This window comes from Crinia signifera, chromosome 8, assembly GCF_055691185.1.
Source record: "Crinia signifera chromosome 8, ASM5569118v1, whole genome shotgun sequence".
Lineage (NCBI taxonomy): Eukaryota > Metazoa > Chordata > Amphibia > Anura > Myobatrachidae > Crinia > Crinia signifera.
The window spans coordinates 164,210,145-164,227,947 of NC_139224.1; the positions used below are offsets into that span (position 1 = coordinate 164,210,145).

Below are 17,803 nucleotides of genomic sequence, written 5' to 3' on the forward strand. Positions count from 1 at the left end.
AATATTGGTGCATGGCCAGAGAGCTCACAGTGGACCAGTAATATTGGTGCATGACCAGAGAGCTCACAGTGGATCAGTAATATTGGTGCATGACCAGAGAGCTCACAGTGGACCAGTAATATTGGTGCATGACCAGAGAGCTCACAGTGGACCAGTAATCATGGTGCATGGCCAGAGAGCTTTTTGGATAGAATTTCCCTAGAATAGTCACATAAATGTCTTTCCTGGACTGGGCTGCATTGTGTTTATTTCCTATGAAGCGCAATCATTTCGCCCTGTTTGTACATAAGGCGCCGTCACGTTGTTCTTTAGCGGAACCAGAAGCTGTGCTTGTATAGCTACTGACCGTTCCATATGGTCCCATATCCTAGCGGGACCTTACTTACCCTATTGCAGAGAATATCTGATTCATTTCTGTTTATTGATATGAAGGCTGAGTTATTTATCTTCCGTCTGCCCAGGAAACCAAGTCCTGTCTCCAGGGTCTTCTGTTGGCAATAACCTTACGCCAGAAGCTGCCAAAGACCTCGGCCTTCGAGAAGGGATCGCAGTGGCCGCTTCTCTCATTGATGCGCACGCGGGGGGGCTCGGTAAGTGTCTATGTGAAGGATTTACGTTAGGTCTACCAAAAGTAATTGTCACTACTGTTCACATGTCAGGATATGATCCAATATAGCCAGACAGACGGGGAAACTAATAGATTATTCTACGTGCAACACAGTGTCTGGACGATTATTATTATTATTATTATTATAATTTTATTTATAAGGCACCACAAGTGTTTCGCAGCGCCGTACAAAGGAACAATACAGGGAGACAAAACTTGGCATTACATTGAATAAATAACAAAAATACAGTACAAATAAAGAGCACCACAGTTCAATACACATTACAGCTTAAATGTAAGTAGTGAGGATCTAATCAACATACAACTAGAGGCTTGGGGCCAATGATGGAGATGAGTATGAAGATGGTCACTGAGTGTTGGAGTAAAGGAGAGCTGTGAGTGAAATGTGAAGAGAAGTGGGCTTTGACAACAGGAGGGAAGAGGGCCCTACTCGGAGGAGCTTACAATCTAGTAGGAAGGGGAGACAGACAGATTACAAGAGGTGCAAGCGAGGGGGTGGTGGTTAGATAGCAGGATGTAAACAGTTAAGGGGTCGGAGAACCAGCTGGTTTATGCAGTGGAAGGGTACGCTTTGATGAATAGGTGAGTTTTCAGTGCCCGTTTGAAGCTTTGCAAGGTCGGGGAGAGTCTAATGGAGCGAGGGAGTGCGTTCCACTGAAGGGGTGCAGCACGGGCAAAGTCCTGTACTCTAGCATGGGAAGCAGTGATCAGGGTGGAGGAGAGACGACAGTCGTCAGCTGACCGTAGATGGCGGGAGGGTGTATGAATGGAGATGAGGTTAGAGATATATGGAGCAATGGAATTAGAGATGGCCCTGTATGTGAGTGTGAGGTGTTTGAAGAGGATTCTGTAGGGGAATGGAAGCCAGTGCAGATTTTGTTCATGTTTTAAAAGATACATTTAGTGTGTACGCTAAATATCGTTAATAATGAGCATTCCTGCAATGACCCCCCTGTCATCTGTGCTGCATTCTCAATGCTGGCAATACCATCAACAATGCGTTCAGCAACTAGGGCTGCGTGACATCACTGACAATATTGTTTCCTGATATCGGTCAGTGTGTACGCACAATATCGTTCAGCATATTAATAATGATATCGGCGGTAGAGCCAGTCATCTAGTGTGTACAGAGCTTAGCATACAGCCCGAGTACACACTAGACAATATCGTCTATATATTTCGATTGAATTCCCGATATAGTGCATATACACTGACGATATAGTTAACAATATCGTTCAGTGACGTTATCCCATCCACGCTCCGTACATGCAGCCATTGACAATGTAGCCAAATTGAGCTGGATGTTTGGACAATGGAGCACGCGGGTAACGACCCACGGAAGCGCACCGTTAACTTTATTGAGCGAACACACTAGTACTTTAAGCTTGCAACACATAATGAGCCACGCCCACCACGCTAAGCACTCACACTAGACAACATTTATATAGTTACGCACCTAGGCTGCTACTTAAACAATAATGTTGACACAACACCAGTGGGTATGAGAGTGAATAAGTTGTGGAATTCCTTAAGACAGACGTTATTACAGAAGACGTTATTTATTTATTGACAGTTATTTATATAGCGCACACATATTCCGCGGCGCTGTACAGAGAATATTTGAACATTTGCATCAGTTTACTTTCCGCCACAGTGGAGCTTACAATCTATATCAGGCCTGGCCAACCTGTGGTTCTCCAGATGTTGTCAAACTACAAATCCCATCATGCCTTGCCACAGTTTTGTTATAAGGGAGCGTTAAAACTGTGGCAAGGCATGCTGGGATTTGTAGTTTCATAACATCTGGAGAGCCACAGGTTGGCCTGTCCTGATCTATATCCCACGGAAGGGTGGACAATCCTCTCTCAAGCCCCTGGACCCTCACATTCCCCCCTCCTCCAATCCTGCTGGTTAAATACTGGCATTCGCAGGTGTAAACAGAGAGGGCGGGGCTAAAAATATATAAATTGTGTCACTTTAGCACGCCCAGGCGGGGCTTGATGATGTCAGGCTCCGCCCATGTCCCCAGAAGCATGCTGAAAGTTGGATTGTGAGTACCCAGAGGAAACCCACGCAAGCACGGGGAGAATATACAAACTCTGAACAGTTAGGGCCATGGTGGGGATCGAACCCATGACCTCAATGCTGTGAGACAGTAATGCTGCTAACCACTACACCGTCCCTTGCAGGAGTATGTTCAGTTAGAATGCAAATTCTAATTACTGCCCTTTATGAAATTCACCAACGTTTTATATCTGGGGTTGATGGCATTTTGCGATCGCTATTGGGTAACCAGCCAAAAACGTTTATTTTATATTAAACCCCTGTATGTGCTGCAAAGCTCAATCCTGCAACACGAATACCCTCAAAACAGGCAATAAAATGCAAAAGCTGTTTCAAATGTAGCGGTTATTTATACTCCAGACTTTACAGGCAGAATTTTCAGATGCTTTGTGAAATGCTGGGACAGGTTAAAATATACGTGGGAATGCGCTTAAATTATTACAATGTTTGGGGGAATTCGTTCCAGTGGGACCTTCAGAAGGTTCGAGGTCTGCTCTGGCTGAGGAGGGTGGTGACAGCCTCAGGAAATGCCTAAATTACAATCATTTTCCAATAACATAAAGAGGCGAGCGGAGCACCATGGCTACGGCAGGTACACACTGGATCCATAGTTTATATAGAGCCGGTGCTCGCAGCTGCACCGAAGCCCCGCGTAGCAGTTAATCAGCGATCCGACCACAGCTGTTAAACAACTGGTTCTTTAAATTAATTGGAGGTTATAAAATGCAATGCTTATACAGCTGGTCTCATTAAATCTGAGTTCACCATTGTAGGGGCACAATATAATTGTCCAGGCGCAGAGTTGCGATGGGTTTTGGAACGGCAACCATACCATACAATGTGTATCATCGACACTGGAGCGACAGATACTGGCCAACATCAATATCACCATCAAAATGCTGTATTTTCATTGTCAAAATATTGCAGCTCTCCGTCCGTAGTGGGACTGCAAATCCCAGCGTTCGGGCGTGACTCTGGCAGGACATGCTGCGGCTTGTAGTCAGCAGGCCTGAATTACCCCCTTTATCTCTATTCACCATGGCCCTTATTCAGATCTGATTGCAGTACAAATTTGTTCTCAAAATGGGCAAAACCATGTGCACTGCAGGTGGGTCAGATGTAACATGTGCAGAGAGAGTTAAATTTGTTGTTGAAATTGAAATCTAAATTGCAGTGTAAAAATAATGCAGCCAGTATTTAACCTGCACAGAAACAAAATAACTCCCTCAAATGTAACTCTCTCTGCACATGTTACATCTGCCCCACCTGCAGTGCATATGGTTTTGCTTATTTTGAGAACAAATTTGTACTGGGATCAGATCTGAATAAGGGTCCATATCTCTTCAAGGTTTGATACCTCTCCCCCACATTAGTACTGTCTATAGGGAATCTGCTGAGCAATCTGTACTTTGTAGCTTAATCTGTCTCCATTGCTTTTTTGTTTTAACTTAAGGAGTGATTGGCGCAGATGTGACCGGTTGCAATCTCCCGTGTGAAGACCAGCCAATCACGTCACGCCTGGCCCTGATCTGCGGAACCTCCTCCTGTCATATGGCGGTCAGTATCTGTCAGATCGGAACTCCTAGCTGTCAGTGTACTCTGCAGTCTCTGTACGTCCTCAGCTCACCTTCCTCACAGCCGTATCCTGGCCTTTATGAAATGTGGTATTTGTGTGCATGGAAGATTAACACAGCGGCTGCGCTGGATGAGGTCTTACAGCAAACGGCCCATGAAGTTCTGTATTTTGATTTAGCGTTTTTGTATTTATTGTCTCTATAAATATCTGGTCAATCGAGGACATACAGGGCGACAGGGAAGCCCAGAACATTGTTAGTTGTGTCTTAAAAAGTACCTGTTACTATAGTAACTCTTTGTTGCAACAGCATGGATATATGGGAAAATTTAATAAAACTGCTAAAAGTGAAAAGTGGGGATGTTGCCCTTAGCAACCAATCAGATTCTAGGGAGGTATTCAATCCTGAATCCGACTGTTGGGACATTTCCGACAGTTGGATTCACGGATGTTTTCAACCCTTTCCGACTGTAACTCGACAGTTGGTATTCAATATTCCGACAGTTGGTATTCAATATTCCGACAGTTGGTATTCAATATTCCGACAGTTGGTATTCAATATTCCGACAGTTGGTATTCAATATTCCGACTGTCGGAAATGGCTGTGGATTGTCGGAAACCGTTTGTGAAAACAACAATCCACAGCCGTGTCCGACAAAACAGAAAGTCGGATCTGACAGCCTATTCATTGAATAGGCGAGTGGCGCTATTTCCACTGGCAGCATACCCCTCTCTGTCTATCAATTTCTATGAAGCGCTAGAGAAATTATAGCTAGACTCTGATTGGTTGCTAGGGTCAACAGCCCCACTTTTCACTTTTAGAACCAAATTTACCCCATGGAATCTATGGGCTCGATTCAGAACTGCTCGCTGGGCTGCATATGTTCAGAGTCCAGCAAGCAGGTTAACATCGCCCTGCCGAACGTCCGCCCCAGCGCCGTACAAACCCATGTGCAGGGCTGCGAATGGATGTGTACCCTACCATCCGTACAGAAGAAAATCCTCTTCTGCCCGGCACTTGCAGCCCCCACGCAGGAGACACTCGGCGGCTGCTTGTATTTTCGCGAAATTGGGATGGTTGCCGACGTCATGCGTCCACCCCGAGCAGCCGGACGTATGATAGATATGTATAAAGAGGGAGCATGCTGTTGGTTTCTGAGCTGCTTATTTATTGATCCAATCAGTGACTTTGAACCTGGAACTGTGCGGTTGAGATGCTGGAGTGCGTCATTTCTATAGTGTTTTTATCAAAACACTTTTACTTTTCAGAAGTTAAAATGATGAGTGTTTACATGTCTGCTATAAATGGTAGGATGGGGGGGTAAGCCATTGGAGAAGTGATCCAGTGGCAACCAGCAGCTGATTGGTTGCCATGGGCAACTTCTCCACTTGCTCATCCTACCCACGCGTTTCACTGCTTCATAAAGAGAAACCGTCCTGTTTTTTTTTTTTTTTAAAGGCATAAAAGGAAGACCCAAAATGTTTCTTTGTGCGCTGTTCTATCTAGCTCTTTGTATGGTTCTTGGAAATGCTGAATCATCTGGCTTTCCGCTGCCGCAGAAGAAACGCGTGGGTGAAAAATAGAGGTATCACCTGCTAAAAGTTTACAGCCACCACCTTCATTTGTTTCAACTATTTATCTCTTTAGACAAGACTCCGTAACCTCCTTTACAGCTTATTTACTAATGCGAGCGAGTGGACAAAGAGCTGTCTTTATTTTGTCATGTGATGTAAAGTGCATAACCGTGCGCGTTTCGCAAAAGTGCACGAAGATCGTACAGAAGTTATCACTAAAAGCATAGCCTGGTACCCAACTGGCAGAAAGTTAAGACCTTGATATAGGCTGGATAAGCCTCTGTGGCCCTAGTGCAAAGCAAGAAACGCATCGGACCTGTGTTTTTAATCCACACATTTTACCTGCATTAATATTCATGTTGGCACTTATGCCCCTGGTTGGTCCATAGCGGTGTATGGGATAGATCTACCAAGTTTACCCATCAGCCTATGACAAGGTGTGAACTCCTACAGAGAGCAACATATTTGCCAGGAGCAATTGTGTAAATATTGGTGCGTTTTATCGCACTTATGAAGGGGTTTTGGTATTGATCCCTGGTGTGACAGACATTCCCAGGAATATTGCAATGTGCAGCAAGCAAACTTCTTCGCCTTTTTAGATTAAGCTGAATATTCAAGGAAGGAAACTTCAGTATGATTTTTGTTTTTTGGTTAAAATCCCAGGACGCCTTTATATATGGGCATGAAACTGTGCACTGGCTTAAAAAACCCCGTCCTCCATTACAGCAGTAGATTACATTATCACCATTCTATAATTCTGTAGATTATCACCTTATTAACGTTACTCGTTTGTTAACACTCTAATAACAATATTTTGGCAGAGGGTTGGACGTTCTCAGACGACCGTCCAGACTGTGTTTGCATTCAGCGCAGTGATCAGTAGACGTCCCCCCCCCCCTCTCCCAGTCCTGATTTGTGTCGTCTTTACATTCGGAAGAGTAAAGAAGAACACTTGTTGCGGAGTAAGATTCTAGACATGACTGAAAGTCACATAAGCATGACAGCTTCTAATGCCTTGCTAATTGTAATTGCTGGTAATACGTGCATCGGGGCTGTCTGACTGAGATTTGCACTACGCCACGTGAAGCACTGAGGAAACCCGCTCAGATCCATAGACTATTTGTGCAGGGTAAACCGTGGTGCATTAATAGTCTGTAACTGAACCTATAGGTGCCGGCACTCAGGGAGAAATTGCATATTAAGTTCCGTGTCTGATTTTGCAGCGAGCTCCCTCTCTAGACAGCTGGATCTATACGGTGATTGCGCCTTGTCAATGGAGCTCTGTTACAGCAGTATGGGCGTTTTCCAGCGTCTGGCTTCCCGAAAACATGGCAGCTTACTGGGATTATGACGTTTACTGCAAATCATGTCTCTACCAAGCACTGGTAATCAGAATCATCAGAAGGGACTCTGCAATCTAACATAGAGCAAATCAAGGTGCTTGGCATACTTTTTGGGCAAAAAAAGGGGTCCACCAGTTAGCATCATATTGACCTCATCTGGTTTGTTCTTAACACTAAGGGGCCCATTTAATATATGATTGGATACGCAATGCGATCTGGGTGGCATTTACGGCCCAGGATCGTATTGCAATATGCAATCCTTTATCATGAATGCATGACAATGCAGAGGCAAAGACAGGAGATCTGAATGGAGTCTCTCTCTGTGTTCTGCTTATCCGGGTGCCATGGGGTCTGCATGGTTAGCGCTGACCCCCGCCGACCCCTTGGAGTGGGTCAATGCTAAAATTGGCTCCCGCCAACTCAAAATAGCGGTATCTCAGGGACCCACTGTGATGCTGCTCCATATTGATACATGGGGGGATGCAGTTGGCGGCAGAGCAGGAAGAATCATGTGAATCCTCAGTGGTACATAAGGGGGGTACTTAATATTTGTGGCTAATCCATGGAAAACAAGAAAAAAACTAACCGAAGTTAGTATAGAGCGCTTAACCAGAGTATGTCTTGTCTAACAAGCTGCTGCTTCAAGGGAGTAGTCAGTTCCCAAATAGATAGAGAATAAAAGAAAAAAAGAGAGAAAAGCAGCGCTTATAATGTCAAATAAAAATAATAAATTTAATTTAGAAACATGATAAAATACACAGTTTTAAAAAACACATTAATTGATTAAATGAAAATATGATTGACCCAATGGAGAATAATCACCAGTTCGTGGAGAGTGGTAAGTGGTAAGTCCTGCTCTGATCTTGATATGGATGAAAATTGAAATGGAGTCCGTATTAGCCAGTAGATGGTATCCTGTAGATGTTAGATGGACTCAACCGATGGCACAGTTGGAATTAGCCGAATCGGGAGTCCTCACTACTGCGAGTGACAGGTTTCCATGTGATGATGGCAAGAGACTTCAGGGGGTGTAGCAATGGTGATCAGATGAATCAGCAGGCGAAAACTGGTCCTTCAATGGATATTGATATCTCCTTTGGGGCAAATGGATTGGGTCCAATGGGCAAGCACCAACGCGTTTCGCAGTGTACTCACTGCTTTGTCAAGGTGACAAAGCAGTGAGTACACTGCGAAACGCGTTGGTACTTGCCCATTGGACCCAATCCATTTGCCCCAAAGGAGATATCAATATCCATTGAAGGACCAGTTTTCGCCTGCTGATTCATCTGATTACCATTGCTACACCCCCTGAAGTCTCTTGCCATCATCACATGGAAACCTGTCACTCGCAGTAGTGAGGACTCCCGATTCGGCTAATTCCAACTGTGCCATCGGTTGAGTCCATCTAACATCTACAGGATACCATCTACTGGCTAATACGGACTCCATTTCAATTTTCATCCATATCAAGATCAGAGCAGGACTTACCACTTACCACTCTCCACGAACTGGTGATTATTCTCCATTGGGTCCAATCATATTTTCATTTAATCAATTAATGTGTTTTTTAAAACTGTGTATTTTATCATGTTTCTAAATTAAATTTATTATTTGTATTTGACATTATAAGCGCTGCTTTTCTCTCTTTTTTTCTTTTAATCCATGGAAAACCCCTGAACAGGAGCCTGGAAGAAAGAGTTGAGAGAGGGACTTGGGGAGGAGTCAGGATGCAAAGCCAGACCAGAATGGAAGCCCGGAGGAGACAGTTGAGGTAGCGAGTTTGGGGAGGAGTCAGAATGCAGAGTCAGTCCAGAGCCGGAGGAGAGAATCTTCGGTACTCTTTACCTAGAAGGGCGCCCATCGCGATTTCCCATAGGGAACAATGTTAAATGTCCCAATTGACCCGATTTTCCTGTTCAATGTCTCAATTGACCTGATTTTTCCATAGGAAACAATGTTAAATGGCCCACAGAGGCCAAATAGGCACCCTGAAGTGTGAAATGGCCCCCACAATTGTTAACGCCACCCCACGATCAACGTCAACCCCAAGCGTGGCGAGTGCAGCGAGCCCGCGAGGGGCGGTGGTACGCGTCCTACGACCTTTTCATACCCCCACTATCCACTTCGGCGTGGAGTTGAGAATAGAAAGTGTGGCGAGCACAGCGAGCCACCGAGCCCGAAGCGTGGCGAGGGGACGCGGACACCTTCACAGGTATACGCGTCCCCTTGCGGGCTTCACAGCTGTCCGCGCCCCCTCGCGGGGCTCGCTGCGCTCGCCACGCTTCGGGCTCGGTGGCTCGCCACACTTTCTATTCTCAACTCCACGCCGACGTGGATAGTGGGGGTATGAAAAGGTCGTAGGACGCGTACCGCCGCCCCTTCGCGGGCTCGCTGCGCTCGCCACGCTTCGGGTTCACGTTGATCGTGGGGTGGCGTTAACAATTGTGGGGGCCATTTCACACTTCAGGGTGCCTATTTGGCCTCTCTGGGCCATTTAACATTGTTTCCTATGGAAAAATCAGGTCAATTGAGACATTGAACAGGAAAATCGGGTCAATTGGGACATTTAACATTGTTCCCTATGGGAAATCGCGGGCATCGCGTCGGTCGCATCGCATGCGATTTTTTAGTGCATGCGCATGCCCGCGATGGCCGAGATTTTTTACTAACGATGCCCACTATCAAAATCGTGGGCGCCCTTCTAGGTAAAGAGTACCGAATCTTCTTGCGTGGCATTGTGCTTACAATGCATGAACCCCTTCATTAGTGTTATGGATTAGGTAGTAAATCAGGCTTCGGAGTGGGGATGCTGGAAGTGGGTGTACAATCAGCACATGTCTGTACACCAGAGAAGGGCTGTGTGGTTGTATAAGCATGAGGGCACTCAGTTCCCCCATGAAGCCTCTCTTCAACCCGCTACAATGGAACCTTCTACTCTTACAAATGCCATCATTCTCCCACAGGTCCCATGTATTATCTTCTGGTTGGCCATGCTGCTTGGCCAATCAGGTAATATATTGTGTGGGGTTGTGTTTTGTAATGACGGATGGAATTTGGCCCCTACATCGGGACGATTGGCCTCGGCTCTAGTATTATCCCTCTTCCCCTGAATATTATACCTACCAATTGTTCTGTATATTGTACAGCTCCAATTGTTACATCCGACCCAGTGGCATATGATCAGGCTTTGGTCTGTCCAGCATATTCTATAGAGAACTATGTTGTCCAGCATATAATACCAGCTCAGTTGTATATCATAGAATTTCCAGTGGGTCCCAGTAATTACATACCCTCCAACATGGCCCATTCCATTAGGTACAAAATGCTCTGTTCCTGGACTTCCTTACCAGCGGCAGTTGCAGATGTGAGCCTGCAGCACAGTCCAATATTTAAAAAGGGGAGCCGTACCTACTGCCACCTCAAACATCACTGGCAGTTGATGTGACCCCCCCCTTTGAATTTTGGACTTTGCTGGAGTCCAACCTCTGTATCTGCCACTGGCAGGGTAGTCCAGGAACAGAGCATCTTGTACCTAATGTAATGGGTCATGTTGGAGGGTATGTAATTATATATACACATTTTCCACTCTGAAGAAAATGTACAAACCACACTGCAAGGAGCAGCCGATATGAATAACCCCTAATCTCAGCATGGGAACCCGCTGGCCCTGTTCTGCATTATGTGTTACTGTACTCCGCGGTTTCAGTACTAGATTCTGCAGGCTGATATTTCTGTATGGTGTGTATATAGCTGCCAGACCAGCTCATATGTTTCCTACTAAATGTTGGCATTAATTAATTAGCAGAATGAATGGAACGGGGGAAGCTGGGTGGCAGGAGTTAAGAGTGAACGTATTTGGTTTGGACTAAAGATTGGAGTTTTCAGCCAAAATACAGTCTGGTGAGTTTGTGAGGACGTAACCCGTTTATGATGTACAGTGTATGGGAATCATTCTTGGCTGGGGGGGACAGGAAGGGTAACCGTCGTACGCTCCCTCTGTACAGTCACGCAGTATGGCGGATATTAACCACATTATAGCTTTGTGTGTAATGACGCACTGACATTATCGCAAAACCTTGACAGACACAATGGGGGGAATTTACTAAGATGGGAGATCTATTTCACATGTGTACAACCAATCAGAATCGACTTACTATTATTTAGCACCCTCTAGAAGATAACAGACAGGATGTGATTGGTTGCCCATAGCATACCCTCCAACATCACCCATTCCATTAGGTACAAAATGCTCTGTTCCTGGACTTCCCTGCCAGTGGCAGTTGCAGAGGTTGGACTCCAGCACAGTCCAATATTCAAAGAGGGGGAGTCACATCAACTGCCAGTGAGTCCAGGACAGTGATGTTTGGTGTGGCTCCCATATTTGAATTTTGGACTGTGCTGCAGCCCGACCTCTGCAACTGTCACTGGCAGGGCGAGTTCAGAAACAGAACATTATGTACCTAATGTCGGCATACAGACGGGAGGTGGATCGGCTAACTAAATGGTGTAGCGGAAACAATCTTGAACTCAACCCCCTCAAAACGGTGGAGATGGTGGTGGACTTCAGAAGGAAACCAAATGCCATGCACCCACTCATAATATCTGACAGAGTAGTGTCGAGGGTCGACTCCTTCAAATTCCTGGGAACAAAGATTTCCTGTGACCTCAAATGGGGTTCCAACATCATTACAACTGTCAAGAAGGCTCAGCAGCGGTTGTTCTTCCTGAGGCAACTCAAGAAATTCAACATCCCGCAGGAGCTGCTGCTCATCTTCTACACTGCCATAGTAGAGTCTGTCCTTTGCTCCTCGATCACAATCTGGTTCGGAGGAGCAAACGAGAATGACAGACGAAGGTTGCAAAGAGTGGTGAGGATGGCAGAAAAGATCATTGGGGCGGAGCTCCCCACTGTCCAAGAACTATACCTAGCCAGGGTCAATAAGCGTGCAGGAAAGATCTTGGCGGACAAGCTACACCCTGGCCACAACCTGTTTGAACCCCTTCCGTCAGGCAGACGTTTTAGGTCCATCCCAGCAAAGATGACAAGAACTACAAAAGGCTTCTTCCCAATAGCTGTCCACCAACTAAACCATACATACCAAATACTAATTAGAACTTTTCTAGATACATGTGAAATGTATGTGATGTATGTTTATGCCTCTCTTTCCACCCCATTTGTGTTCCCTGATTGATGCTGCACTGTTACCACAAAAAATTCCAAGCATACGCAAGTATACCTGGCCAATAAAGATGATTCTGATTCTAATAGAATGGGCCATGTTGGAGGGTATGCCATAGCAAACAGAATTCCCATCTTAGTAAATTTCAGTAAGGCTTGGAGAGATGCCACACCTTTCCAGCAAGCCTGGTCCCCACAGAGACTCATGCTTTGTCCTGGTTTCCGATTCCACTTCTCAGCTCACAGAAAGGTGATAGCTGGTAGGGTGTGCTGGGACTTGTAGTTTTACTACACCTGGAGAGCCACAGGTTGTCCATGCATTATTACACAGTTCGGGGGTGATTCATCATCGCTCAATAAGCACATGGCAACCATTTTTTGGGTGATCCCGTCAGCGCTTTTGCCTCCGGATGGTAAGTATTAAAAAATGGGACCCAATTCCATCTGTTTACTCTGCCATAAATAAACGCAACGTCAAATCCTATCTCCCCACAGGGATCATCGCTCGCTTTGCTATTTGGGACGTCAGTGCGCTCAGGATTTTTAGATAATGGATAAAGGGTCATAAATCGTGGTCTGCCTCCTGCATCACAAAAATCCTATAAAGTCCCTATCTCCGCTCCCTACTCCTTCGATGAATGTAAAATAGGAACCTGCAAACCACAATGTAGCCACAGGAAATAGAAAGTGCAGAAAAAATAGATTCCTCCCCAGAATTAAAATGCTAATACTTTATGTTGTCATGGTTATCCAGTGCATCAACCATCTTGTTATGAGCCAAACAAACATTAAGCGTTTTAACTTCCTGAGGTGACTTAGGCATCGTCTCTAAATGCTAAAAGTGATCTTTCTGAGACCAAGATGGCCTATATTTAATGATTTGTTTCCTTGGGCTCTGCACAGTCATCGTTTTAGTCAGTAGGTTATCACCGTGCAGTTATCCTTTCCCAGGGACCATAAAGAGAGGAGGGGGGGAAGGAGCTTAATGCAGTGGCTGAGTTTGTGGTTAGGCTGCTGTAAACTCCAGCAGGTACAGTGAGTCCCAGTCTAAGGTGCTACAGACGCACCTTTGTGAGACTCCTGGGAAAGAAGGGAGCTGTGTGAAAGCTTCGGCCGGACTTTGTTGTGGTTTTGGCATATGAAAACAGCCAACTGTCAGGGGGAATTTCAGGAACATTAAGCAGAGGAAACGTGCTGTTACCGTGGGTCTTTTTCCTACAGCTCTGACTTTAATTTATTTATTTTTTAACCGAAAGCTTAAAATTCCGCCGATGCTTGTTTTCTCGCAGCGGAAAGCGTCTAAGACTGCTAGAAAATGCTGCTTACGAGGTGTGGCCATTAACGAGACTGACGCTGTAATTATATTAAGTACTTTCTAACTCTGTTCCCATTCTATGTCCTCCCCTTCTGCAATCACACACCGCCACATTCTTATTTTCCATTGGTCAAAGCCATTATCTGTCTTAGAAGCTCTGTCATTTTCTTGTTTACCACAGTAACTGATGCAAAACTGGTTTCCTTAAGCACAGATTTGACTTGAAAAAGAAGTCACATGGTACTAGAAGTTTATGGAGGGTGTTCTAGCTCCGCAATCTGATTCTCGGCCAAAAACTGCTTCACAGAGAGAGCTGTGTGGGCTGGATGTGGATCGTTAGGTTGACCACTATTGGTTGACAGTGAAAAGGTCGACACATGAAAAATGTCGACCTGCACAATTTTATTATTTCACTCCAATTAGTGCGACTTGTAAGAGCAAACCATTTACAGATCTACAGTATGGTAGTTTTATTAACAGCCTTAACCCCTTGAGTGGTGGGTTTTGCTGGGGCAGAACAAAACTACCAGGGCAGGTTTGTCCTGCACCAGCAAAACCCACCACAGGAAGTTGCACGCCCCCCTCCCTCACCTCTGCTCTGGCGTTAGTACTAACGACGGAGCTTTCCTGCCGCCGCTGTCCCCGCTGCCTTAGCCGGCCGCCTGTCACATTCAGCAGTGACGTCGGCGGCAGGCTGGGGGATGACCGCGGTGGCTCTGGAGGACTCGGGTTCCTGAGCGCTCCTGAGTCCCCCCGAGCCGCGCCAACCATACCCGAGCCTGCCGCCGGCGTCACTGTAAAATGAGTGACGGCTGGCTGGCAGGCGGGTCAGGGGAGCTCCGGCGTAACGATCGCCAGAGCAAAGGTGATGGGGGTGACTGCATAGTTGTGACGGGGGTTGGGCTCTAGAGGTGTCCACACCCCGCCAGTGGTGCACACCTATTGTATATTAGTAGTATGCCTGAAAATTTCCCAGGACAGCCCGCTGCGGCAGCGCAGCTGAGCCCTGAAAATTTCCCGGCATACCACTCAAGGGGTTAAGCATCTAAAGGGCTAAATGCACTAAGCTTCAAAAGTGATAAAATGGAGAGTGATAAACATCCAGCCAATCAGCTCCTACCTGTCATGTCACAGGCTGTGTTTGAAAAATGCTGATTGGTTGGTTATCACTCTCCATTTTAATACTTTTGAAACACAAGGCGGGATGTATTAATATACATCGCCACCCTTCGCCTGACAGCCGCTGCGATGCTACTGCATATGTACTAACATATGCGGCTAGCATCGGGTTGCGGCGACGGAGACCCCGCGATAACTGTGATGTGGTCTGGGGGGGTCTCCGTCACATCCTGCTAGTGTCACCCTGCGTCTCCTCCTCCACCCTGCAGCCGGATGTCCTCCCAGCTGTGACACCTGCTGGGGGAGGAGGAGATCAAAGGAGGGGGGGGGAGAGCGGACGGCGGGCGGCGATAGAAGCCCATAGGCTTCTATAGGGTATCGCCACCCAGAGGGTGGCGATACCCTGCCAGGCGAAGACGGGGCAGATGGGTATTGGTACATAGGAAAATGCAGTAAAACCCCCCTTTTTACTGCATTTTCCCTTTAGTACATCCCGCCGTTAGAGAATCTGGCCCAAAGTGTTTTATTTTTTCTCCTTTATTTTATCTTGGATTTGGAGCACATGCCAACCTGTTTGTGGGACAGCAGCTCAGTGTCCAAGTTTTGACAGGGAAACACCATAGGGGCTGCCGCCAACTGCGTAACTTGAGTCCTGGGTATAGTTGTGTGTGCCCCCCGCATTCATCTGCGGGTGTAGACAGGGCAGGAAAGACAAGCTGGCTCACAGTGTTCCAGAAACGCGATCTTTTCAGTCTCGCTGTCAGCCAAAGCAACATGTATATATCAAGTGCTTCCTGCCCCTTGGCGTGACACTCTGTCCCCTGCTCGTGCCATCCTAAGAACAGGGTCATTAACTGCAGATCAGCAGGGAAGATCCAGTTACCACATGAAAACTATCTGCACGCACGTTAAACAAAACAAGTAAATAAACTCAATGAAAACAACCGCACAATTACATGAATGAGACTAACGAAGACGCATGTTTGCTAATGTGATGGTTATCTGGTGCGTTCATGTCTTCATGGGACGGACGGGTAATAATAGTCAGATATCCCATGACGTGAGTTCAAAATTTTAGGCGCTGCCATGGAAAACCTGCAATTCTGGCGCCAAGGCCTGGCTGGGACAATACATTTATGCCCCTTTCAGACCGCACATATTAACCATTATATTGCCGTTTTTTTACAGTTTCAAAACGGTAATGTGTGCGGTCTGAAAGGTGCTGAGTGATTTTACCGTTTAAAAAAAAAAAACGGTTTTTGGAAACGGTAAATATGGAGGGTCCTACCCGTTTCAGACCTGTTTATTTGGTGTCTAGAACGGGTCTGAAACGGTATTCTACCCCCCATCACAGGGAAGGGAATGGTCGCGCTGGGGGCAGGGGGTCCCTGCAAGTGTCCGCCGGAGCACAGTGTGTCCTGCCCCGGCGAGAGCGGGGGCTGCTGCTACTGCTGACGGCGCAGTCCTGCACCGAGGAGGTGAGCGGGGACGGGTGGCTCGGGTTGGGGTGCAGGCGGCTGTCTGCCTGGACTCACCGGTTCCGGAGCAGCAGGCGTTCAGCAGCGGAGTGTGGGCAGCGGGAGCATGACGTGGATGTCCCGCTGCCTCCTCGCCCTCTGTGGGGGTGGGAGAGACGGCGCTGAGACAGTCCGACACAGGCAGCAGCCGCAGCGCAGGGTGTGCTGATGATGAGATGGACGGAGAGCAGCCAGTGGTGCAAATGATGGAGAGCGGGCATGGGGCGTATGGTGAGGTGATGCCCCCAATCACCTTACCATGCGCCCCCCTGCCCGCTCTCCATCAGCTGGACCGCTGCCGTCCCTCTCAACATCAGCACACCCTGCGCTGCTGCTGCTGCCTGTGTCGGACTGACTCGAGCATTGGAGGGGGGGGGGGGCTTTACCGCTTTTCACACTGTTGCTTTTACACCGCAAACCTGCTTTAGACCAGGTATTTACATGCGGTGTGAAAGGGGTTAAACTTGTTCTGACCCGTGTTAAATACCTGGTCTGAGCAGGTTTTGCGGTGTGAAAGCAGCATTACACATTACGCAGCGAAATGTGAGTAGATAGTTTTGGACAATGAATTTATTTATTTATTATTTATTAACAGTTTCTTATATAGCGCAGCATATTCCATTGCGCTTTACAAAGGAGACAGTGATACAACAAACAGGGTATTTACAGACAGTCAAAATGTATGAGGGCCCTGCTCGCAAGCTTACAATCTATAGGGAAATAGGCATTGATTTAAGGATAGATGCTGTGGGGGGATGCTCTAACATCCGCACCCCAGCTACGCCCCCTATCGCCACACTTCGCATTCATAATATTCGCATATGCACTAACATATGCGATAATTATGGCAAAGGACAGCTCTTGCGTTAAGAGCTGTCCTTTGCGATAGTCAACGGGTCCCATGGGGACCCGGCGGCTCTCCCCTCCCTCACTTACCCGGCGCTGCTGCTGCGCCGGGCTCTCCTCCTCCCTGCACCCGGAAGAGGATCAATGCAGGGAGGAGGAGGTGACAGGTCCCGGCAGCACAGCTCTGTGCTGCCCTGACACAGGCAAGAGGGGGGGTGGCGATGCGGGGCGGTGGGGGTCCGTGCGGGGAGGCGGTGGGTCGGTGCGGGGTGGCGGAGGGTTGCGGTAGAAGCCCATAGGCTTCTATAGGGCTTCGCCAGATTTTTCTGGCGATGTCCCCCGCTGCGGTAACCCGGCGGGGGATGCTTACAGCATCCCAAAATGCGGTAAAAACCCGATAACGGGGTTCTTACCGTATTTTTAGCTTAGAGAATCTCCCCCTGTATTCTTTATTGCATAGATTCCACCAGAATGCAAGGTTCTGTGACTGGTTCTGGAATTTGATAAGCTTGCCTGAAGAGATGAGTTTTTAGGGAACGCTTATAGGTTTGGAGACTGGAGGAGAGTCTTATTGTGCTTGGGAGGGCATTCCACAGAGTGGGTGCAGCCCGAAGAAAGTCCGGCAGTTGGGAATGGGAGCGAGT

At 47.1% G+C, this 17,803-nt stretch overlaps 1 protein-coding gene across 7 annotated transcripts in view; it reads left to right on the forward strand.

Annotated features, from left to right (window-relative positions):
• The window catches only part of FGGY (FGGY carbohydrate kinase domain containing), a 208,090-nt gene that overhangs the window by 135,881 nt on the left and 54,406 nt on the right, over nucleotides 1-17,803 (forward strand). For all 7 annotated transcript variants that reach the window (XM_083157627.1, XM_083157622.1, XM_083157620.1 and 4 more), the window contains 2 exons: nucleotides 462-590; nucleotides 4,146-4,249. In XM_083157627.1, coding sequence (XP_083013753.1) covers nucleotides 462-590; nucleotides 4,146-4,249 — 233 coding nt within the window. The remainder of the gene's footprint in view (nucleotides 1-461; nucleotides 591-4,145; nucleotides 4,250-17,803) is intronic.